The 26,626-nt window shown below is 44.1% G+C and overlaps 2 protein-coding genes across 2 annotated transcripts; both read left to right on the top strand.

Moving 5' to 3' along the window:
- Nucleotides 1-890: 890 nt before the first annotated feature.
- fscn2a (fascin actin-bundling protein 2a, retinal) lies at nt 891-6,565 on the top strand (the record flags this gene model as incomplete). The annotated part of the gene is made up of 5 exons (XM_080010022.1): nt 891-1,713; nt 5,430-5,586; nt 5,684-5,805; nt 6,099-6,272; nt 6,360-6,565. The coding sequence occupies 5 exons, from the start codon at nt 891-893 to the stop codon at nt 6,563-6,565; spliced, it is 1,482 nt and encodes a 493-aa protein (XP_079866148.1).
- A 3,453-nt stretch (nt 6,566-10,018) lies between these two features.
- Nucleotides 10,019-26,012, top strand: LOC307237309 (transmembrane protein 235; the record flags this gene model as incomplete). The annotated part of the gene is made up of 3 exons (XM_080010021.1): nt 10,019-10,190; nt 16,263-16,400; nt 25,777-26,012. 3 exons carry the CDS (start codon nt 10,019-10,021, stop codon nt 26,010-26,012), a joined length of 546 nt encoding a protein of 181 aa, XP_079866147.1.
- Nucleotides 26,013-26,626: the final 614 nt, after the last annotated feature.

Genomic DNA, 26,626 nt, shown 5'->3' with positions numbered 1-26,626 from the left:
CAGTGGAGCATTACATTCTTAGCTCTATTTCAACAACAAACCTTTTGGCAGCTTTGGGAATTGTGTTCTCGGTGTTAATCCGTCTTAGGGGTAAAAAAAAAAAAAAAAAAAAAAAAAAAAAGGTAAAGACATCTCTTCCGTGGATTTTATTTTTGTTCACCAAAACAAGCAAGGGCCATTGTAAGGCGAATCAATTTATTGAAACTGGATCATCGAGGGGTAAGCTCGGTGGAGCAACCTGGACGTGCTCCAATTAGGTTGTGGCTGGGCAGCAGATCAGAGGCAGGATAATCCCCGGGTTGGAAGGCATGGCTCACAGTCTATGGGCCTGAATATGGAAGGTAGAGCCAACAGGGAATGGGCTTGACAAATGCAAGTGTCAGCCTGCTTATTGGGTGTTAGGGAGCGGACCAGTGGGAAGGGAAAAAAAAGGGGCAAAGGGGTCACGAGCAAAAGGAAGATGTAAATCGAAACCATCGAGGGCCGGGTAAAGAAACGGGACGGGAGATGGAAGCGGAGAGAGTGAGCTAGAGGTGGAGTTTGTGCACCGGTATGTGACGTCGGCGGCTTGTTGGATTGAGGTGCAGTGCCCTGCTGATTTTAATCCCAACTGATTAGGGAACCGACAGCGAGTATCGGCGCAAGTGCTCCGCGGACGAAAAAAAAAAAAAATAGAGAGGGAGAAAGAGACAAGGTAGCTTTAGAAGATACTGAACATTCCATCGAGGGGATACGGTTGGCTGTTTCACAGCTTGAGAGACAAAAGACGAGGCGGAGGGGGGCAAATATTGAGTTCACTCTTGCTCCTCGTGCCTGTTGTCCCCTTTTCCCTTCCCCTCGTTTGTCCTGAACCTATTCACCGGAAACCTTCACGTGTGGACAGATCCAGCATGCCCACGAACGGAGTCAACAATGCCCTAAAGCTGCAGTTTGGTCTCATCAACCATGAGAATCGCTATTTGACCGCCGAGGCCTTTGGCTTCAAGGTTAACGCCTCAGGCTCCAGCATGAAGAAGAAGCAGATCTGGACGCTGGAGCAGGATGATCAGGACGGACAGGTGGTGTTCCTCCGGAGTCACCTGGGACGCTACCTGTCCTCCGACAAGGACGGGAAGATCACCTGCGGGGCGGAAAAGCCGGACCCGGAATGCCGCTTCCTGATCGTGCCGCAGTCAGACGGGCGCTGGGCCCTCCAGTCAGAACCATACCAGCGCTACTTTGGAGGCGCCGCAGACTACCTGTCCTGCTTCGCCCAGGCCATCGGAGAGCCGGAGCTGTGGGCCGTCCACTTGGCCCTCCACCCGCAGGCCAGCCTGCTGAGCGTCGCACGGAAGCGCTACGCCCACCTGTCGGCCTCGGAGGGAGAGTTCTCCGTGGACAGCAACATACCCTGGGGGGTGGACTCCTTGGTCACCCTGGTCTACGTGGAGGGCAAGTACAGCCTGAAGACCTGTGACAGCCGCTTCCTCAGCAACGACGGCAAGTTGGTGAAGGAGAACATCCCCACCACGTGCTTCACCCTGGAGCTCAAATCGGGCAAGCTGGCCTTCAAGGACTGCGATGGGAAGTACCTGACGCCGATGGGCCCCACTGGAACGCTGCGCTCCGGCCGCTGCTCCAAGCCGGGAAAGGATGAGCTGTTTGATCTGGAAGAGAGTCACCCGCAAGTAACTTTCCAGGCTGCCAGCAAAAGATATGTCTCCGTCAAGCAAGGTAATTAGCTACAGGGCAATATTGACAAAGGATACAGCTGTATTGTATGAATATATGACAATATTTACCTCCATTTGAAGGTATTTATTAGGCACATTTAGGTATAATGCCTGATAGGTTTTGAGACAGATTCACTTATAATATCTGACTCATAATGAAGCCTTTGTTGACTTTGCTATTCTGACATTCTGATAATAATTCTCACATTAAAAAAAGGAGCATAGTCATAGTCTAGCAATAGTCTGTTCAAAGCGGTGGTCGGAATTCACTATTTGCTAAACTGCAAATTTCAGTTAGTCTCAGTTGAGTGGTTTTATGTCCCTTTTTTTTCTTTCTTTCTTTCTTTCTTGGAGCCGTACAATAGAGTCTGGAATATAAGTCAATTACATGAACTAAATAAAATAATAGGAAATAAGCACTAGCCTTCAAAACGATTCCACTCTGAGCTCAGATGGCCTGAGATATTTATAATAATAATAATAATAATGATGATGATGATGATGATGATGATGATGATGATAATTATAATAATAATAATAATAATAATATGACACCCATATTTTAGGTTGGACTATTATTAATAGTCACAGCAGACCACTGAAGGGAAATTGGCCCATTCTTGCTGTATCCAGTCTGGGGTTGACAGACACACAGAGAGCGTAAAGGTGGTAATGGGCTTTGTCATGTCCACTGTGTCCATTGAAGATTAAGCAGAGCGCAAAAGACCTTCTCTCCGTGGATGTTACCGAATTACCGTCAATGAAATCTAGAGTTGCAGCCATTGGTCATATTTAACCAAAGGCTCACTCAATTTCAAAATAAAAAAAATAATAATAATAATAAAAAAAATAGAACAGAGAGACAATGCTACCTTTAATTACTGTGGCTACCTTCAATGCTTTTAGTTGAGGTCATTTTCTTCAAGTTGACATGACATTTTTCACAGTGTACAGGCTGTTATAGTGGCTGTAATGGACGTGTAAGCAGACTGTAGGAGATAAGGGGCTGTAGTGAAGGTTTTTAAAGTGGTGAAGACCCCCAGTCCCCATTGGGGACCCGTGGGCCAGGCCTTCGTGGATGTTTCCATTAGTCTAGGGGAAATAAGTGTATCCGCTTTGTAGAAAATGAAGGTAAACGGCCGCAGCTCAGGAAAAGCAACCTAGGAAAATAACCGCGAGGGCTATTCCCCTGGTGCGTGAGTGTGAGGCAGCGCTGTTGAGTTGTACCCTTTTCATCCATTCCAATCTCATACCAAGTCATTTCTTCCGACAACACAGAAATTCACGAGGTAGTTCAATTCAAACTCTAATTTCTTTTTTTTCTTTTTTTCACTTAGTAGTTCCTGCTTTTTTCGAATGTTTCAAAGAAACTCAGCAAGCGGCTTAGCGTGGCCCGCGGTGCAGATTTGCATTTCACCAGTGAAGGAATTACAGTCATCCAGCCAGCAGGGTGGGTGGAGGGGTGGCTGCGGGGGATTAGGGTTGTAACAGGCTTAAGAGAAAGGTGGAGGGATATTTCCATGGCACCTCGTTTGAAACGCAGCAGACACGGTCAGTTATACGTCTCTGCGTCGCGTCCTCGAGCGAACGCAGGTGTCTTTTCTGTTAGTTAATGAGTCCAATAACTTCAAGAGAATGAGACAATGGCCGTGACGAGGTGACCTGAATCCACGGCCTTCAACCTCGCAATTCAATTTACAAGCACACAGCAAAGTCATTGTTAATTACAGTGCATTTTGCATGTACCAATCCCCACAATATTAGAGAGAATAATAAACCGAATGGGATCTTATGTTTAAAAACTGTCTCTATCTCTATCTCTGGTAATTGCTAAATAAACGATCCGTACTGTTCTCACCTTTCAGATATACAGCAAAACAACCGCAGCGTAATGAGCAGTTTGAAAGTTTGGTTTAATATTACCGTTTAGGGTCAGTATTGAAAAGAATTTAAGAAATAAAAAAATCAATGCAATAGCAGTTCAGTTGCGTGTCAGTGTCAGGACTTAATTCAGGGGGATTTTATTTTTATTTTTTTCAGCAGCGCTAATTATCTCATCCCATTGTCATCGCATTAACAGCCCTCACAGGTTTGAACGACTGCTTATGCAACGGTCACTTTTAGCCGAGCATTGTGATTGGCCTATTTTACACTTCTAATGCTTGTAACTGAGGGACTACTGAATGTACCTTCCTTGTTCTTTATTTCACGCATGTAAACCAACAATACAGTGAGCAGCAGCGTCGCCGAGGTGTCGAATTCCGCTTGGGTTGCCGAGCACAGGGAACCCGGCCACGGGGCCCACCGCTCATTCCAACACGCCCACTTTCTTTACTTCTCTTCTTTATTTTATTGGCTCATGTTTGATAGAAATAGCCAATCAAAAGAATGACAGGGAATTCTAAGGGAGTCCAATTTTCCAGTACCATGCAATATAAAATATTTAAATGATATGCTTTGTGGTTCCATTTCTGAAAATGTCTGACCTTATTTGATAAAAGCAATCATTTGTATATTGCATATTGATATTTGTTACTTTAAAAACATGCATATTGAACATAGAAAACTGCACAACAAAATACCAGTGCCTCCTACCCAAGGATTTATATGAGAATAGTAAAGTTGATACTAAAATGGTTTCTTGCACTTTTTTCATGTTTTATGTATGTATGACCTTTTTTGTGGCCAAACTTTAATTTCCTTTGTGGGAGAAATGAGAATGGTTGATTTTAATGATTTGCTTTTTTTTTTTCTTTTCTTTTTACATAATTTAGGGCCAGCATTGCAGTTATTACAGTTTGAACCGTTCTGCATTACTGTCTTAGCACGCACACACACACACACACACACACACACACACACACACACACACACACACACACACACACACACACACACACGCAGTGAAATAATACATTTCAGTGAATTGTGCCCGAGTGAATGCAATTGGTTTTTCATTGTTATTGATCTGCGCGTGTTCAAATGAACTGGAAATTTTGGGATGCTGTGCATAACTTCCCTAACTCAAGAGAAATCCAAATAATTTCTAAGAGCGCCGTGATTTAACAGCTGTCGTTATAAAAGAGTGAGGGGGTGGGGGTGGTGGGTGGTGGGGGGGCAGCCTTGGTTTTTTGAGGGTAGTCGAGGTAGAGTGGTCTGGGGACTTCACTCACCGTAAAGGTGTTGACTCAATTTCAGGCTGAATCTCTGCTATATTGTTTTCGTTTCGTTGAAGTATTAAAAAAGTATGCAATCACATAACATTCCCACGGATCAGTGTACGATATCGGTACTGGCGCATGATCTCTGTTTGGTATTATCGGTGCAAACTTACAATCTCCTTTGTCAGCATTTGTTACTGTGGGTACCAACACATTTATTTTATTATTATTTTTATTTTTTTAACAAATAATAGCTTCATCTCCCAAAGAGGGAGCCCAGGGTCAGCAGAGTAAGGTACCTAATTGTGGCGACTACCTCAAAGGAAAGGGGCGAAACAGGGGTCAGTTTGTTATATTATTATATTCTGTTAAGCACAATGGAAATCAGCCCCTCCCCATGAGGCTGAGTACCTGCTTCATAAAAGTGGAGCGGCCCTGAGAAAGGCACCGAGGCTGTGGCCTCTTTTGTCTGTCTAATGGAGGCATAAGTGTGGGTTCAGAGCGTCCTCCCTTCCCCTTCATTTTCATTCCCTTTCCTCTCCCCTTCCTCCGACAGGAGTGAGTATTTCCGCCAACCAGGAAGTGGAGACGGACATGGAGACCTTCCAGATGGAGATCGACAAGGAGACCAGGAAGTGCATGTTCCGGACCAACGGGGGATCCTACTGGACCCTGGTGTCGCACGGGGAGATCCAGTCCACCGCCACGGAAGTGTGCGTCGCCGGGGTCCGGCCCTTGAGCGCCTTACGTTTTCCCATTTCCCTGTCTTCCTCCCCCGATTCTGATCTGCGCTTTTCTTTGCCCGTCCAGAGAGGCGAACACCATGTTTGACATCGAGTGGCGGGGCTGCAGGGTGACCCTCAAGGCCAGCAACGGGAAGTACGTGTGCACAAAAAAGAACGGCCAGCTGTCGGCGGTCAGCGACGTCGCCGGTGGGTGGCAACCATTTAACCCCTTCCCCTTCTGTCACACCATTATAATATCATTATAACACCTTTTGTTGTCGTACTTCCTTCCCCCTGACCACACCTCACGGCTAACGACAGTCATTATAATACCTTCGTTTAATCAACTTCTTACCTGAAACCGAGAAGACAATTCCTACAATCCTCCACTTCATGGTCTCCCACCCCCCCCATGTTTTTCGTACCGGGTTGAAATGTCTTCGCCCAGGGGCCGATTTTTTTCCACGTCAGTGACGCTCTGTGCCGCTCAATCCTTCCAGGGGAGGACGAGCTGTTCCTGATGAAACTCATCAACCGCCCGATGCTCATCCTCCGGGGGGAGAACGGCTTCGTGTGCCACCACAAGAACTCCAACACGCTGGTTTCCAACCGATCGGTTTACGACATTTTCTCGTTGCTGTTTAACGACGGCGCGTACCACATAAAAAGTCAGTGTCACATCATGATTGTTTACCGCCGGCCACGCGGTTGGAGGGGGCAGATGTACCTCACCTCCCTCTCTTCTCCCCCCCTCCCCCAAGGTGTCGGCGGGAAGTTCTGGTACGTCTCAGGGAGCGGCTTGGTTTGTTCCGACGGAGACAAGGCCGAGGACTTTTACCTGGAGTTCCTGGAGCACGGCCGCGTCGGCATCAAGGCCTCCAACGGCAAGTACCTGCGCGGGGACCAGGGCGGCACGCTGAAGGGCGACGGCGGCGCCGTGGACGCCTCCTCCCTCTGGGAATACTGAAGGCCCCGCGCGACGCCAGGAGGATCCTCACGAGAGGCCGAGGGGAGGAAGGAAGAACGGGCTGCGACCCACTCGTACCAGTGTGTAATGTTCAGCCACGCACGCTGACGTGGACTGACGTGGACCGGGGGGACCCCGCCCGCCTGTATTTGTTTCCCAGGAAGGAAGGAAGGAAGGAAGTGGAAAATTTGTAGGAAGAAATTTGCTTTTGTGTGTGTGTCTTTGTTCCCCTATGTCAGAATGTGTTTGTTTTTTAAGTGATAATGCCAATGCCAGCAAATACACAGTAAATCTGTATCTACGTCCACACATCCCACTGGCAAATACCCCTTGACTGCCCCTGACCGTCCAGAGGCGTAGATCTGTCTGGTTAGTTGTGGTTTTGGAGAACGACTGCACCGAAAGCGCAGACATGGACTTCTCGATTTGACTCACTAGTCCTCTATTCCGTCCAGCATGACCTTACTCCCAAAGTTTCTTGTGTATAGCCTTTTTTTCTTAATTCACTGAATGCTTATTTGCTTTGACGTCAACGTCTTCGGGGGCCTCGAAGATAGCCGTGGCAAAACCTATTTTCCAAAAAAAAAAAAGAAGATAAAGAGCTCCCTGTTTCGAATAGGCTGAAATTCATATTCCATTCATGCTTAAAAGACCTCGGGCTGGTGCTAAAGAGCACATCCCGAGCCTGACCACAATCTATAAGTGATAGCCCTTTATTTCCCAAAGAGGGTTTGGATTCTGCCATTGTTCAAGTGTGAAAAGCTAAAAAGAATGTTTGGGTTTTTTTTGTGATGTGTGCAGTTTTCACTTGATAGAGAAGCATATTATATAAAAATATCTTATTAAATTGGTTATCTCTGCTTCCTGTATGTCATATTTTAGAATGTATGATTTAACAATCGACAGATAGAGATAGATAGACATTTCAGGGGATTTACCCCCTTTTATCCTTTATTCTCATATATTTATATATACACACAATTAAATTGAGATATGCTTGTAAAGCACATGGTCTGTAGGGTAGCGTGAGGAAGGAGGTAATTGCAGCAGTCTAATCTTAGCATCAGCCATGCAGGAGTTCAATCAAATTAGGATTTTCCTGATCCCACCACTAGATGGCGCTGTGTCGCCTTTCTTTGTTTGTTCAGTGCAGGCGCCGCAACACCCAAACCCAGTAACAGCAAATATTGCATTTTTAAAGTGTTAATACTTGTGAGCTTGTGTACATTCTAAATTGAAAGATTACGTTTAAGCGATGAAATGTGGTTAAAATTGCCTTTCACTGGAACTGGACACCCTTGCATTATAATCGGGGGGCGGGCCAGCATGCAATAAATACATGTTTTGGAGTTCGACATTCTCTAAATCCTTCCGGTGTATTGTTGGTCTTGTGCCTCGGTGTTGAACGTAACATGGTTGCACGGTGACTCAGGAGGCGAACAGCTCCTCACATACGCCCGACCACACCTTTACCCTGACTCACATTCACACTTTGCATTATTTCATCGCCGCTCCATTTCCGATCTCCATGATTAACCCAGATTTTCTCTGCAATCACAAGAGGTTAAATAACTTTAAGACAATTCGCCCTTTCACACCTCGAGTGGTGAGCTGATCAGCTCTCCGTCTCGCAGATAACAGCTTCAATCAGCAATTACTTTGCACCGTCTGATTGGAGAACAATGATGTCTTTGATTCACTGTCCGACGTCTTCGACTTCACAATTAACAATCGATTTGTGAGCCGAAGGGTTTTTGTGGACCGGCCGGGCGCTTGGATTTCAATTACAAATCAGTGGCCCGTGTCGGAGAACTTACCCGAATACAACTCGCCTTTCCACAGGTCGTGGCCTGCATCGTGTTTGCCGCAGGCTCGGTGTAGTGTGCCGCATCGCAGAAAGAAAATCTGCTGCAGTACAAACAGCGGTGCACTATCCAGTCACAGCTTTCCCCCGCATTTCATCCCAGACCATAATGTCGTCGATCTGGTCGTCGTCACAACCCCTCCGAAATAGTTCTACGACTCGGCTCGGGGCTTTCCCCGTCGTTGTTGTCGTCGTCTCTCAGGCCGGATCACCGTGACGCCTTCGTTGACTTTGGATCCCGCTCTCGTGACGTCGCTGCAAGCCCATGCAGAGCCGTCCCTCAAATCACGTCGCCCCGCGGTGAAGTTCCTCCGCGAAGGGGCTCCCCCGTGTGCCGTCGAGGCTTGATCGCCAAACGTCAACACCGTATCAATAAACAGGTTGATGATTCCATTCAAAGATGGAGCCAGGAAAACTCAAAACCTTTCAAGCGTGACTTTGGGAAAGGCGGTCCACTGGAACTCGTTGCCTGTGGGGAATCTCTTGGGGGTGAGAGACGGGTCCTCCCACCGTTGGTTGAAACAATACTACCTTCCAATCCTTCCAAATGTTTCCTACAATCGGAAACATTTGTTGAGAGAGGACTATTTCCCCTTGACAACTCTGCGGAATATAAAGAAATATTATGACGCTGAACATTAAGCGGAACTATATCAAGTTACTATTCAAGATTCAAGATTCAAGATTTTTATTTGTCACATACATATACATACTTCCATACATATATGCAGTGAAATGTAATTCGGTGATTGGCAAATGTTGACGGTATCCAAGATGGCCAAATTGATTAGTAAAGAATTCTATGTGGTCAGTTAAAGTGGTCATCCGTAAGATCGTCTGCGTTGGATGGATTTCTGACTTTTTGACTTTGAAACTGCAACGCCCCCCCCCCCCCCCCCCCAACATCCTTTGTGTTTGCTGTAAGAAGGACACTTTCTTTTCTCAAAAGTAGCCCGTTCCTTCATTCCACTCTTTCGAGTGATTTGTTCTTTTTTAAATTTTTTTTTATTATTGGTCACTTGAGGTGGATGGGGACACTGCTGTTCTTTTTATTGGTGAATATTCATCCATCTCGACAGTTTACCGACAACAACTAGCCACGCTGGTTTATCAAATTCACAGCGGGCGTCCTTCCATTCTTGCGTGCGCCCGGTCCTTCCAATTCCTTGCGTGCCACCGACCATTGAAACAGCGTGTAGAGGAGCACACGCAGAACGCGAGTAATATCTAGTATGCCATTTTTTTTTTCTAACAAAATAACGTTACGGATTACCACTTTAAGGGCCAGAGAGAGAGAGAGAGAGAGAGAGAGAGAGAGGGACAGACAGTGTAATGGTCCCATTGAATGGGTTTAGTCAGAGATCATTTATGCATGAGAGAGTGTGCTGCTCCTATAAAGCCCCATCCACCCGCATCCCTCCACTCACTCAGTCCACTTTGCGCTGTTGGATTCCTGGTTAAACCTCCCTCCTGGGTTTTTTTCTTTGTTTCCCCCCCCCCCCCAAAAAAATTACATTTGAAGTTTGGATTCCTGCGAGCGCGGACGCACCTTTTACGAACATTTTCGGAAAATTGGTCGTGAGACAACCATGAGGTACGGGGTGGTGATTCTCTTGGCGGGGTCTGCGGGTTTACTGGCTTTTACGTCCCTGGCCGTGGCCATCGGGACGGACTACTGGTACATCGTGGACGTGAACAAACCCAACCGCACCGACCGGGCGCAGCTCAGCTCCCATTCCGGGCTGTGGAGGATCAATGAAGGTGTGTCGTTCAAAAAGGGGTTATTGGTACAATATGCCACTCCAGACTCTATTTAGTGTCACTTGTTGTTGTTTGGGTGGGATCTGCAGACACGTGATGTTATTATTATTATTATTATTATTATTATTATTATTATTATTATTATTATTATTATTATTATTATTATTATTATTGTTGTTGGTGTTATTATTGGTGTTATTATTTTTATTACTACTATTATTATTGTTGCTGTTATTATTATTATTATTATTATTATTATTGGTGTTGTTATTGTGATTATAATTATTATTGTTATTATTGTTATTGTTATTATCATTATAGGGTCGAAATGACGATACAGCATCATCTCATTAGGATCGTTTTTATCTCATTATATGTTTTCAGTCTAAGAAAAAAAAATCTCCAGGCGATACTGAGCAACAACAGCGTCACAGTTCTGACAAGATACCGGGATATCGGTTTGTGATAGGATGTGATTTAACGATATTAAGACGCAAGAAATATTTGGAAAAACACGATAACCAATTTCAGAAAATACAGAACTGTACTTTACAGTCGCCTTAACCCTGTAAAGCCCAAATGTGGAAAAAAAAAAAAAAAAAAAAAAAAAAAGGGCAAACATTTTTTCACCTTTCAGTTGTTGCCTCTGATGTAGAAATAAAAGAAAGAGTTTTCAGTTTTCTTTTGTGTTTTAGTACGTTTTTAGGGAAATTATGTAAAATTGTAACATTGGCCCTAGTTGGGAGCAGAATTTCTGTATTTGTACTGACATTGTCTGAACAAATATGCAGAACAACTTTCATTAATTTGCAGGGTTGATTGCTTATTTAGCCCCATAACAGTATATATCATGAATAATAATCACACAACCATCATATTTTTCACAAATAGTAATTTATTAATTGTGGTGTGGGGCTGGTGTGGTTTGAGCAGCCACACCTGTCTTGGGTCCAGGTGATTGGGATCAGGGTGGCTGTGCTACTGTTGCCCGTTAGAGTCATCGAGCAACAGGTAAAACCCCCATTCCCACACACACACACACACACACACACACAGGAGGGGAGATCTTGTCATGACATGTTGTCCATCTGCTCCAGGCTTGTTCCACCTAGCCCAGTCGCTACAATAAACTGGGGTGCTTTGCAACCCCTATCATAAAAAAAACAGGCTATAATCATATTTACAAAACTGAATTTCATCTTTCCCCCAGTGTTCAGCCATGTTCATCTGCAGTGACAGTCCCGAAGAAAGTTATTTTTCTCTGAAAAGCAAAGACGAACATTTCAATTGTGCCATAGCCTGTTGGTGTATCCTTTAATGCAGTGTCGGCAGTGTCCTTTCTTCGTCCTCACCGGGAAATGTGCGATGAGGTCCTTGCGTACCTCCAGTGGAGGGGTGTACAGACAACCTCTTGGCCGGCACCCTGTTTGGTGGACTCCCATCCCCTCAGGATGGTCTCCTCTGAGCGTTCAAAGGGCTCCTTTATATCACCGTCTGTGTTACTGGGCTCCCGTTGCCTGAAGATGGTCGCCCTCTCTTTGGTGTGCTGAGAGTTGTGTTCACCTGAATTGGATTGGAACAGAATCAATTAAGATACGTGTCAAAAGTGCATTAAGATACAAGTCAAAAATATTATAAACAGTGAAATATTCAAAATGGTGAACAGCAGAAATGAGGAAGTTTTGCCTGAAACTATCTCCTGTTCAATATCTTGATCTTGGGATTTTGTTGGGAACGTGGTATTTGGCTGCAAATGAGTCCAACAAATCCACACCTTCCATGTACATTACAGTACATAATCATCATTTAGCATCATCACCTAAGCGACTTACAATTATTCCCAGACCGACGGACGGAGCCATCATCAGCAATTAGGGGTTAAGTGCCTTGCTCAAGGACACTACAGCCTGCTATCAGGAGGAGCTGGGAATCGAAACCAGCAATCTTCAGATTACTAGACGACCGGCTCTACCTCTTGTTGTAGCTATCCGCTTCAAGGTTACAGTTGGCTAGGCGTACCCACGTAATGAATTCCATGATTAAGGAGCTCAACTACCGATAGGACACAGGTGACATAGTTATTTGGTGGATCTTGTCGTTCTGACCTTCTGGAAGCGTGGGGGCAAGCTTCATCACAACAATCTCCTGACAATCATAGTTCGGATTTTGCTCGTATTCCGTTGACGCTGCCTTGGTGCGCACCCAGGTGGCAGAGCATGCCAGAGAGTCCAGTTCTTTCTTCCCCACACTTTGAACCCCGTCCCCCATGGGTGTGGCTCGCCTCTCGTATATAATGCTTAATGCTGCTGAATTTCCCCTTGAAAGAAATCATCATCTCACCCGCCGAGTTGTGCTCTTCCGGTAGTACCTGCCGGCATCACTCTCCTCATGAATCCAGCCATGGTCTGAGTTTCCAGAGTTTGTCTTTCTTTTCCGTCTCCGATGCTGTCCGGTTGTTTAAAAATGCGCTGATATGGACAGAAATTGGAATGGAGTGGCACCGGCACTTCACCGCCATCTTCATCTGCCTCTTCGTCACTGTTGACTATGTCAAGCAATGTCGTCTGATTCCATCTCAAAATCACTCTCTCCATTTTGGATGGATCACGTCCTGCACACTGTATAGAAGACCTCTCTTTGCTGGTGGCATTCTGAAATGGACCAAGTATTCAGGGTAGAGAACTAAGTATTTTCAAGGCTAAATAATTTCAGTGCAACTTGACCCTAATCCTATTTCCTATTTACGTATTCCACTATTATGCGCTCTACGTATCATACCAAAAGGAATACATGCATTCCCCCAGAACACTTACTGTGAATCCCCACATTCGGGAACATTCTCACCTGTCCCTGAACGCTGCAAAAGAAAAAAAAAAACATTACAGCAGATTCAGGGTCTGTTTCTGCCTAATGCAACAAGCAGCTGTTTGGGCAAACAAACAAAGAGCAGAAAAAAGCCCAGGGTCAGTTAAATGTATTTTTTTTAAATGATAAGATACAAAGTTTCAAATACTGTAACCAGAGATTATTCATTCATTCATTTATTAAATTCCGGTCTAAACCTCAAAACTTTAACAGAGAACACATATTTAGAACTTAGTTATAGTGAATCAGAGGCATATATTTCTAGTCGTGTTTTTTTGCAGTATGTGAATATGTCCTTGCACATTACAAATTACGCACCCTACACATGACATGTCCCCATGTCATGTGTAGGGTGCACATGGTACTTTGACTGCCAACCTCACACAGATGTGTAGAATTGCAACACAGACATAACAAGCTCAAAATCAAATCTGATGATTGCGTTCCACAATAACTAACTATCCGCATGTGCTACACATCGTAATAATCACAAAAACATTTTTTAACGCACATTACTTACTTGAATCCTGACAAACCCAGTCCATCAAAGCAAGTAGATGAGCTTGAAAGAAAGTTTACAGGGTGTGTGAGTTCATGTCCAGATGGCCAGTCCTATAAACACATTATCTGTCCAATAGCAGTGCAAAGATAAACAAAAGGACCCACTGGCTATGCAAATGTGGTCTCTAAATAGATTTATTTACAGATTGTTTTAGTATAGCTGAAAGTGAAAAAAGTCATAGCTAAAAGTCATTTTGCAACGGCGGGCCTTACAGATTAAAGGCAATATCCCAAATTCCGGATTTTTCATATCAGGATATAACTATTGTAACAATATATCACCCAGCCCTCGTGTGAAAAGACAACGTGCACGCGACACTAACTCACTTGTTTAGTTTTTTTATTGCAAATGGAGTTCAGTGCACCCCTCCTCACATGCACATACTGAACATGCCCATTCTTAAAAAGTGATTTTTACAAATAATTAATGGGGTGGATGAAAATAATCAACGGGATGAATTCTGTCCCAAATTGTCCATCTCTCCATTCAGTTGAATAGAACTGAATGGATTTCTAGTATTTATCTGACCGCCTTCTTGTGTGTGTAACACACAAAAAAAATGGTTATTATGTGTCACTGTAAAGGGGTCTTCGGAGGAACCCTACGTTGAGAGGGTACATTTTTTCTCCACACGGGCGCATTGCATGCTGCTCCATAGCAACATAGTGTGGGGATGCAAAGATTCTGCGTCACATTTCAGCTGGCTGTTGAAATCCTTATTCCCGTCATTTGTTTGTTCATGACATAAAAGGGTAGCTCAAAAAATATATTTATTTAAACAAAATAAATAAATGATACATATAATAAATCATATAATAAATAAATATACTGCTGCATAGAGGGAAGGTGATCTGAGAGTGGCGGTTTTTAATGTAGAAATATCCCAAATGTCTGCTGAATGTTCCTTATTTTCCAATATTCTTTCTTTTTTTTTTTTTTTTTTAGGAGAAAACAGCACCTCCGATATTCCCTCTTTTCCAGAAGATACCTCCGGTCTGTCAGAGTTTGAAAAGCATCTTTTCAGTGAGTAGTTGAATAATAAATAACGGAATAATCATAATTAAGTGGATTGCACGAATATAACACGATTGATTTTTGTCGCCAACTCCCAAAAAATATTCACGACGAGATAATCACATGAGATAGAGCAAGGCTATTGAGTCTGGTTTGCGGTTTAAGATCGCCTCACATCGAGTGCGTATCCTTGTGGTAGAAGCCCACCGGACACGCTGGCGCAGCGCGATTTTCCGCCGGCTCCACGGGCTGCGTGGCGAAGCGTCCCAGGCGCGTCGATCTGGAGGAATATTGAAAACAACAGCGATTTTAAATATTTTTGAACGCGCAGTTTGATAACAGCGTGACACGCGGTGGCTCGACCGGGTGGAGATGGAGACGCAGATGTGGAACCTCCATGTAAAGCCGAAGCTGCTTTTACTGCATGTCATGAGGCTCCCAAGTACCCCGGGGTTGAGGTGACCACTTAGAAAATGACCCCCTGGGCTGGCCCGTGGCCCTTTTTATTATGGACGTCTCTTCAGACAATCTCTCTCCTTCCACCCACATCCAGCACTTCCATCTCTCCTGTCCTCTCACACTTTGCTGGAGACCTCCCCTCCAATCAGCCCACACGCACACACACACACACACACACACACACACACACACACACACACACACACACACACAGACACACACAGACACACACACACAGGGTCTTGACCAAAAAGCAAACCCAACAGCAGCTCTATGTCTCACGACGTCTAGATTGATTGCGCTGTTTACAAAAAAAATAGATGTAGTCTGATCTTGTGTTACTATGGAAAAGAGCGGTGTAGCCGTGTGCAATGGAAAAAAAAAATAATAATAGACCTCTGACGCAAAACTAGAGAAGTGCAGTGCGACTGACGGTGGATTTACACGGATTTGATAGGAAGCGTGCGTCTACGACACGCCGTACCTGTACGCTGCGGGTCGTGAGTCGCTAGTGCCGGGTGAATGAAACGAACCGGGGCTGACTCAAAACAGGGGTTCGGAACAGATCGATCTGATCGGGGCTGCGGAGCTCCGCGGCGGCTTTACATAGTGATGGGGAGCGGCCACGCCAAGTATGACCAGTCTATGTCATCGAGTCGGGATTGAGGGCCGCCCAAAACAGAGGGAAACAATGGTCTAACTCCACAGTTGTCTGTAAATTATACACACTGCACCGTTAAGCCCAAGCCCCTGTGTTGCACCCTTCCCGAAAGATAAAATGTACTGGTGTCCCTTCCGGTAGCAACGTCGGAGCCAAACTTGTGGCACGAGTCGAAAAATGTGAACGTATCCCGGAGCCTCGATCAGACGCGGAAATTCCGCACCGCAAGCGCGACGCGGCTTTTCCGCGTGCGGGAGCCGACTCCCCATCGGACTGAAGGGACTTGGGACCTCGGAATGGTATTCGGTGTTAAGTAGGTTTTACACTTTGAGGTTGGAACAGACAACAATTTCGCGCAATGCAACGAGAGCAAGATAACGTCTGCTCATGTTTGCTTGTGCTTGTAAGCCTGTGTGCTTCTGTGCTTCTTTGTGTGCGTGCGTCCATGCGTGCGTGTTTGCCTGCGTGCGTGCGTGCTTGCGTGCGTGTGTTTGTCCCCCTTTGTTCGCAGGCTTGCACAAGGCGGTGGTGGTGCTGCTGCCCCTCAGCCTGGTGTTGCTGGTGTTCGGATGGATCTTCGGCCTCGTCAGCTCTCTGGCCCGCAGCCCCAAGCTGCTGAGCGGCGTCGCGTCCTACCTCCTCTTCTGCAGTAAGTCATTAAAATGGGACATCGTGAGACCTCACCCTGCGGCCCTCGACGAAACAAAACGTGCTCTCCCTCCGTGTGTGGGATTATGCCCTTACCCCCCTTCCCCCGTTTTTATAAAATCCCCTCAAAGGTGGCCGTCGGTGTGCACCTCAGACATTATCCCTCTAATGTGCGAAATGATGTTTGTGTGTGTGTGTGTGTTTGTGTGTGTGTGTGTGTGTGTGTGTGTGTGAGAGAGAGAGAGAGAGAGAGAGAGTGTATGAGTCAAAATTTAGTGATGGACAGCTCCAGCTTGGTAGGTTTTCAGGTTGTGTTGGGTTTTGAGGGTGTGTGTGTGTGTGTGTGTGTGTGTGTGTGTGTGTGTGTGTACCCTGGTATTTAGTGTGAAGAAGACTTTTTATGTCATTGACTTTATTAGCTTCAGACAGGGTTATGGCTGAACACAGGGGTGTCATGCAAGCCAAAATACAATAGAAAATTAGAGTGGCATGGGGGTCCTTCCCTAGGAAACAACAAAGGAAATAATGATGTCGTTTTCTGCAATTTTAGGAAGAAGAAGAATCTTTATTTGTCACATGACACACCACACTACAACACATGCATATATATAAATACACACACGCACATGGTTTTTTGGGTGGTGGCCGGTGAAATGGTTTCTCTGCATTTCACCCATCCTGGCTTGTCCTTCCTCAGGCAGTGGGCATGTTTTTGGGTGGGGGACCTTACTGATGTTAGATGGAGGAAACCCCATGTGAGCACGGCGAGAACATGCACACAGCAAACTCCACACAGTAAGGCTCCTATTTGGGAGATAAACCGCCAAATAGGAGCCTTTCTGTGTGGAGTTTATATATATATATTCACATATATGTATATGTATACATATATATATATTGTTTGTACATGACATAAAAGGGTAGCTCAAAAAATATATTTATTTAATCAAAATAAAGAAATGATGCATATAATAAATCATATAATAAATAAATATACTGCTGTATAGAGGAAAGGTGATCTGAGAGTGGCGGTTTTTAATGTAGAAATATCCCAAATGTCTGCTGAATGTTCCTTATTTTCCAATATTCAAATTTTATTTATTTTATTTTAGGAGAAAACAGCACCTCAGATATTCCCTCTTTTGCAGAAGATACCTCTGGTCTGTCAGAGTTTGAAAAGCAGCACGGCAAGAACATGCAAACTCCACACAGAAAGGCTCCAATTTGGGAGATAATCCCGCCAAATAGGAGCCTTTCTGTGTGGAGTTTATATATAATACATATATATATATATTCATATATATATATATATATATATATATATTCACATATATGTATATGTATACATATATATACATACACATATATATACATATATATTCAAAGTCTTTTTGGGGATTATTTTAAAACGTCGCTAAATCAGTAGATCAGTAATCTCCCACTTTATATTTGTGTAAATGCTGTACATTTTTTTAGGGATTTTCATGTCAATTATTTGTGCTGTTATCATAACAATTAAATGATGTATTAAGTTATTTTATACACAATGAAGTGTGTACAACCACTTGCGTTTCGTTTTCACACGTTTGAAAGAGGGAACGATGCTGTGGCCTCGATCTCCTCCAGCATCGATTCGCTGCAGAGTGCAGTGTGCGTGCCTACCTGCGGCTGCGAACTGATTTCATCCTGCAATTTTGGAAGAAACCGATACCATAGGGAAGGGGGCTGTGTGTGACCTTTTGAGGTATGATTGACGAGATAATTGAGTCGGAATATAATATAATTTAATATAAAATGATCACAATTACATATTGTAAAAAAAAATATATATATATATAATAAAATGTAATAAAAAATCTGGCGAGTGCCCCCGCAGCTTGAATGGGCATAATGCGTCTGGCTGTACAGGGTTACACCAGACGTCTATAAAGTGTTGACAGCTGAGGCCTTATTCCACAAATGTTTTCCTTATAAAATATAAATGGCGTTGCTCACCAGATGCTTTGTGTAATGATTTGCTCGTACTATAAATTGAGACTCCAGATCTACTGAAGCTCCCCGTCTTGGCTGTAGAGTAGTTGATGCTGATCTGGGAACAGGGAAATCGCAGTTAATGGCTGCATGCTGCCAAATTGCCAAGGAGCTGTGACAGTTGGCCCGACCAGGCGCCACCCAATTGGCGTGTTCGGGGACAGATGACGGGGGTTGTAGACACCAGTTTATTGTAGAGAGAGGGCTCATTGGAATAAGCCCAGGAGCAGATGGAGATGTCTCAGGAGAAGGCCTCCTCTCCAGAGTGTGTGTGTGTGGATGGGCGTTTTACCTGTTGCTCATTAGTCCAACCAGCCAGCAACAGGCCACTGATCCTGGGTCTCCAATTATCTTTACCCAGGTCAGGTGTGGCTGCTCAAACCACACCAATTGCTGGAGACACACACGCTGGTCTTGGTCTTTCGGGCCCTGATTACACTTGGCATTAACATGGGTCTTGAGTGATCCGATCACAAGTGGACAGCTCTAAGTACGCCTGTTCACACCTGGCATTAGAATCAAAACAATGCAGACTGACATTTTGGTGCCGTGTACAGTTCACGCAGCGCAGGGTTCAGGCTAGAACAGATTTATTTAGTTTCCTGATTTTTTTTTCCCTGATTTTTTCCTCATTTTATTTTGGTTAGTTTCTTACTTGTATGAAAAGAACATTTTAAACACGACTGTCCCGGTCACTGCATAATGAACGTAGCAAACCGTGTTAAGTGTGTGTCCCGTGCTTCGGCACGCACGTCTCCCCGTTGCTTTCCGTTGCTTTGGGACTTAATTAAGTAAAAACTTTACTTGTAAATAATAAATCCTGCACTTCTGTCCCTATTTCCCAACTAGACTTTAATATGACACTGTTGGTGCCTGAAGGGGTACGTACTCCCGCTCACGCAGAGGACATCAGTGGAGTAGGCGGTCCTTCAGTGTGGACGAGGACATGCGCTTACACTGTCAAAAGAATGTAGTCATATGTGGCCCAGACCACCTCCGAATGTGGTCTGAGCGATTGGATCTAAAACCACACTGAGGACGCATCAGTGATTGGATCTTGTGACCCGATCACCAGAGACACATGTTAATGCCAGGTGTGAATGGGGTTTGAGTTCTTCTCGACACATCCACTGCGCCCTCCTCTCTCTATAAGTCTTTTTATAAATTTTATAAAATAAATTAAATTAAATATCAAAGAATTTCTTTTGATATTTAATTTTGAGGATAAATTCAGCGGAGAGTGGCGTGATGAGTGCGGTAACTGATTTTATTTAGACACGTTTTTTCACCGGCATGCCGAAGCATTCTCAGCACCGTTGTGGTTGGGCGCGGTTGTGAACCGTTCCCAATCCGGGATTCTCTTCGCATGCTGTGACATTGCTGTACATCCGGTACGCGTTTATGTTTACATCAGACGGCACCATTGTTAAAAGACTCACTTGGTAGCAGATGAGCTTAAATGAATGAACGAACAGAGCAGCAAGAAGAAATCGGAGAAACTCAAACAAATCAAAGTCCTCAATGGTAACAACAGTCGTCTTTCAGTGAGACCCCTCTGTCTAAAAGGACAATGCCTTAAAGCCGTATTGTAGATGCATATGTTTCAAGATTCAAGAGGTTTATTCGTCACATACATATGCATACATATATGCAGTGAAATGTCAATGCAATGCAGCCGGTGATTACACACAATATGTCCTAGACTGAACACAGTAGCTACCTAGGAATTTCTACTTGACCAACTAACTGATTCCTAAAACGTAATGCAGTAAGTTGAATGCTATAGAATAAAATGTGAATATATAAAATAAAACAAAATAAAATAAAATAAAACAAAATAAAACAAAATAGAATAGATAAAGGGAATAGGCTTATGTATATGGGATAGACTTATGTATATGGGATAGGCTATGTATGTATATACAGATATGTGCATTAGAGTGGCATGTGACTAAAGTGAGGTAGTGTTTGTGAGATATACAGCACAGGATACAACAGTATGGTGCAGCAATACGGTACCACCGAACAACCTAGAACAGTGGTACCCCAGTGGTAACCCAGTATGCTATATACATACAGATGTATATGAATGGCAGTTACATTGATGTTTACATTTATTCATTGATCGCTTTTGTCCAAAGCGACTTACATGAGAGGCTAGAAACAATAACAGCTTACGTCCACCATTGGAGCAACCTCGAGCACCTGATTCTGAATTCAACCAGATACAAGTGCAAGAAAGCTGTAAGGAATCGGAATAGTTGTCATTAGTTTGTGTTTGTTCTTTTTAGCAATATATATAAGTACTCATATGTTGTTTGTGCAAAAAAACCTCAAAATAATGTAGTCAACATTGAGTTATATTAACTGAAGGGATATTTGTATTTTTGTATTTGTAAGTTTTGAAACAATGTTTGGATTTTAACGTAAATTGACTGGTTTTCCGTAGTGGACCATGCATTTCAGACCTTCTCCCGCAAAACCGTCTTGAAATCACATGACCGTATCGCCATAATACAAAGCCTATAGCCGTGCACAACTACTTAGATCAACACACACACACCATCAATCGCGTAAGCCCCTTTGCCACTTGCACTGAAAGCCGTGGATCTACTGGCGATGCTCCGTATTGGCGTCATGCGGGAATGGGAGCCAGTGTCCATGTTCTTTAAAAGTCGTTCCATAAATTTCCCGACTCTCGACCCAGTATCATTTTCGGAAAAAATGCCGGTACGGCTGTGAGTGGAAGTATGTGGGAATGGAAGTGGGAACATTTCTGTAAGGTAGGGGTGGAGCAGAGCCCCAAATAAAAAACATTGGAAAAACGGCGTGTCGGATCCGAGCCGTGGAGCTCGGCTACAAAGACGAGAAACTGAAACACGTCCAGTCGCTATGGAGACAGGTCTGTATATCCTAACATTCTATTCTTTTTCTTCTTAAAATTACAGTCAGAACCTAGATGTGTCTTTTTTGCAGTTATGGGCGCGGTGCGGCGGGCAAAAGCGCTTCGCTTTCCCACCGGATGCACCGGAGAGCTGAGCCGGAGAGAGGGAGCGGCAGACAGGTAGCGACAGAACGGGTAGAGAACGTTCTCCAGAGGCAGAGAGTGTGAGACAGGTTGAAAAGGAGCACACTGATTTATTATCTTTGGGTTAGGGTTATTGCGTCCGGGGATGGGGGATATATTGTTCAAGAAATCAACCACCATAGCGCGCCATTTGCCATGACGTAATTGACCATACTGTATATGGACATGGACTGGGCATTTCTCCTAATCATATACCATATTTCTAGTGATACACCATTTCACCAGATAATCATAACCGCAGTATATGCATATTTCCATTGACTGTTGCATTAAGAATAATTTCAGCTTACCTTTTAGTCTCTACCTTTCAGCCATCATGAATATTCATATCTTGCCCAGAAAACAAATAATGTGGGGGAAAGGAGTTCTTGTCTGCTTTTTCCCACTAAAACCACACAGCAGCGCCTGCTTAAATAGGACTATTATTATAATAGGATCAATATTATTCTATGTTATCCAAAGTTGGCAATTGATATTCACATTCGGGCAAGGCAGGCGCGTGGCCTCACGATTTTGTCAGGAACAGCATTTCATGTGATATTTTTTAGTCTATATACTGTATACAGCTGTTCCCAACGAAATCTCGACACCCATCTCCCTTTCCATTTTTAATATACATTATTTCGATAGATGGTGCAGTGTGTACTTGTTTTATTCATTTAAAGCGCTCAAATAGAATTCCTGCCAAAGAACACAACCTCCGTTCTCCAGGGGATCATCACAACAGCTTGAGCTTACTGTCACAGGGAGACGGCCCCGCACCGTATTGCACCAAATTGATGACGGGAGCAGAGCTACTTGCTGCAGACATCGCCAAAAAAACCAAAAACTGCCTCCTGGATGCCCTCACAATAAGAAATTGCTGGAGGAAAGGAGGCGTGGCTCATGTCGCCTGAGGAGGAACCAAAAACTTTTTATCCACCTGCTGATACCAGCACCGAGGGGTTTGAGCGGTGGATTGCAACTGATGGCAGCAGCCCCCTGCATCGGAGCCTGCCACTGACGAGGACATTACGGCGGAGGTGAGGGAGCGCTTTGGTGTGGGTAACAATGCTGCCGGCAGCGAGGAGGGGGAAGAAGAGGGGCCTCTCGTTGTTCATATCTGCACCAGACCTTATCTGCTACACAACATTTGGTTCATTCCCTCGTGGAGGACGGCGAGAAGATCGAGTATTTTATTCACACAAAGATTCACATAAATATTCCTGTACGCGCCAACAAGCTGGGCGAGTCTCGCCTCGAACGTGCCCGCGCCAAGTCACAAAACCTGGCAGGCGGGCAGCGTTGCGTGGGTCCCCACGTGCCACGGAGCCACGCCCTGCTGACTTCACTAGTTTCCATGTTGTCAATTAATCAACGATTGTTTGTCAAGGTTAACAACCTCCTTTGAATTTGAATATTTTATGAGTAGGTTTTATGCACATTTTCAAACTCTGCTACCCATTCGGAATTGATAGCCTACAGTTTATTTTCAGGCCGGTCAAGATGTTATAAATGCATTGAAAACAGCACAATACTGTTTTCGGCTATAGCCTAATTAGAATTGGAACTACACTAAGCTATATTTTATTCTGTACTGTATTATATATATATTATATATGTGTGTATACATATGTGTAATTCAAATATATGTATTTGAATTCACATTATACATACACATTACAGTAATTAAATTTGTACAGTCATTTGAAAAGCTTTTAAAACAGCTGTACTTTATTTTGAAACGTCAATAAAATTGAGTAAATAGCAAAGCTGTCTGTTTCATTTCTTAACATTCATGTAATTAATACACAACAGTCAATTAGATGGTAATCTGCATGAGAAATTAAGAAAAAGGAAAAAAAAAAGTTCCAATAATCATGCACTTATAGTGATCAGTTTGACCAGACAGATGTGATCATATACAATAAGTTTTCACTGTATATGCAAAATATGTTATTTATACAATATCAAGTGGGGATGCTGTTGAGTTGTTTTTCATAAAATAAGGGTAGATATCAGTACCAACTATATTTTTCTTTCCTTTTTATGACTGTGTGTTAACATTGTAGCTTGTCTTGTCTATTGAAAATATTATGTATCTAGTCTTGCCATTCGTCCCTTAAAATAAAGAATTGTCCTTATTGGAGAAACATAAACTGTCGTGTTTGTTATTTTAAAGATAGTTTAACGGACGTATTTCATTTAAAAAAGTTGCCCAATCATGAACATTAATGATGCTGGGGTCGGGGGGCAACACTATAGGTTTATACAGACCAGCACTCCATTCTTTTGTCCCAAGCATAAATTATGATTTGCACAAACATGAACCTCACCGGGAATCCCGACGGCCCCCGAAATCTCTTTCCACGCCTCGTTTTTTTTAACGTACATGGTCAAGGACCCATCATGTAGAATGGGGAACCCAGACACTGCTACGATCAGCCTCTCCTCCATTTTCCTATCCATCAAGAGCACGCAGTTGCCTATCTACCCTCCTGTTGGCTATCGCACATCACTGCTGATTTGCATAAATCCGCTTAACTATCCCGTTCGCCGGTCGTAGCTGCGCCCCTCGCAGCTGGATGAAGCCGAGCTCCATTTGAAATGCATTGCAGTCTGTTGCGTTGCCGCCCATCTGCGCAGGCGCTGTGACCCTACCGAAAAAAAGTAGGGCGGCTTTTTGAGCTCATTTCCTCCTCCGAGACACCTGATAAACACGGCTCTCGACGTTTTGTTTCTTTATCTGGAAGGATAAAAGTGCTGTTTTTCAAGCGCTGCCGGCTCCGTGAGATGGCTTTTGTCTGTATTTGAAGAGCCAGCTGTGGAGCCGTTACCTCACAAAGGGAAACCTTTGAAGGACCCGTGCGACTCCATGTGAACTTGATTCTCACGCCAGATGTTAATTGTATTTGACTGCAAATAGACTTGGAGGCTCTTATTAGATTAGCGTCGCTAACGCTGGCGGCTTTCTGCGTCGCACAGAATTGTGTTTCCAGCGCGCCGAACACCAAATGCCTGGCAACGGACATGATCCATTTGCAAAAGTGCTTCTGCTTTTATTTGAGGGAATAGATCGCAGTGCACTTTTTCCAATTAAATTCTGAGATTCTCATATTGCAATGTATTACACCTCCACCCCATGGCCATAAACTCAGTTTATTGCCCAGTAGGGAACTACTCTTATTAATCATCCTCTGATATCTTTGCCTTTGCCTCATTTCAGAGTCCCTGCATCCACGCTTTACACCAACCCCACGACATACAATTAATGACTCACAACTAACTCTGCTTCTAATTTATGAAATACGTTTGTACACTCTCGTACACTTTTGCCGTTCAATCGGCCTTTCCCGCTGCAGGCATTTAAATGGACTTTTCATTCAGCTCTCTGGGTTTAACTGCGACTCCCGAAATGTTCCAGAAACGAGTAACCTGAGATTACTACATTTCCAGACGGTATCATTTAGGCGATTATGAAGCCAAACATCAGCAATGGGTTTATTTTATAATGAGGAACCATTTTGTGTGTGTGTGTGTGTGTGTGTGTGTGTGTGTGTGTGTGTGTGTGTGTATGTGTGTATGAGTAGCCAGCTCTTTTGTTGAACGAGCAGGAATCGGTGCTCCTCATTCAGTTATTTCATGAGTACAGTGGCTGAAATGATCTGTCTGTTGCTGTTTCACCGTCGACAACGTTTCGGTGTTCTCTGACTCTGTTAATCAATATATCTATTTTGGCATCCCTGAACTTAGCTTTGTTGCATTCCTTCGCTGGCTCAAGGCTCCCCTTCAGACGCACAAATGGGACCGGAAGGAATTTGTGGATTTGCTGATTCCGTGATGAGTACGTTTGTAAATCAGACGTTCATTTCATGCAGATTGCAATCGCAAATTGTGATGTGCCCGACGTAAGTGTCAATCTCTCAGCACACTGTACGCTGCAAATGCATTTACTTTTCTGATTCAACATACAGTTTATTTTCAATGATTATGCAATTATATTTTATGAGGTTATTGCGCCCTGAATCCATTAACTCAACTTCAGGAAAGCATGAAATGGCATCACGTCTTGAATTCAGATTATTTGATATTACAGCGTACTTCAACAGGTGTTTGGCAAAGGACGTAGATAGATAGATAGATAGATAGATAGATAGATAGATAGATAGATAGATAGATAGATAGATAGATAGATAGATAGATAGATAGACAGACAGATAGACAGACAGAGACAGACAGACGGACAGGCAGATAAATCTTTCTCGCTCTCCATCCTTAGGTGTGTTCACGCTCTCAGGCGTGTGCGTCTACATCAGCTTCTCCCATCGGGCTCTGGAGGAGTTTGAGCGGGTGGTGTCGCCGGAGGACCTGGCCTACGTGCACGCGTCCTTCGGCTGGTCCCTGGTGCTGGCCTGGCTCGCCTACAGCCTGGAGGTGGCCGCCGGCCTGCTGCTGCTGCTGGCCGCCAGGACGGTCTACCTGAGGGAGCACCGCAAAGCTGCCCAGACGGTCTAGACGCGGGCAAAAGGCTGAGCCGTTGCTTTTTATTTTTTGTTATATTTTCGCGGCATAATACAGTGGATTCAAGTGAAAAATAATCGTCACACTCAAGAATGTATACAACATAAAGTGACTTGAGTCAATCAATCAAATTATTTAAAATGTGGTATCACCATGCAGCATGGTTCCGATACACTTCACAATCAAAAGAACTCACAGGAGGAAACACACAGCAGTCAAAACAGTCACAACAAAACAACGAGGTACATTTTTTTCCCATGGCAAAAGAAAAGTAACATAACACACACACACACACACACACACACACACACACACACACACACACACACACACACACACACACACACACACCCTCACTGGCAACTCTCACACTCCCCATGAGCACGTCACACTCAGACTCTATCAAAGGGATTTTTTAACGGGGCGGCTTTGTCAGTTACCACCCCACTGGGCCATCTGGGCCAATTTTTTTGTCCCAGTCCAGCCCTGGCAAAAAAAAATATATCGCAAACAACCACATTAAAAACATCAATGTTCCAGGAAAATCTGAAAAGATGACGGCCTCGACTAAGTTCTATGTTCTGTGGTAGGCTGTATTGAAGTGGGGG

The sequence above is a fragment of the Zeus faber genome (genome assembly GCF_960531495.2).
Source record: "Zeus faber genome assembly, chromosome: 11".
Classification (NCBI taxonomy): Eukaryota; Metazoa; Chordata; class Actinopteri; order Zeiformes; family Zeidae; genus Zeus; species Zeus faber.
The sequence above is the reverse complement of the archived record's forward strand: the minus strand, read 5'-3'. Positions and strand labels throughout refer to the sequence as shown.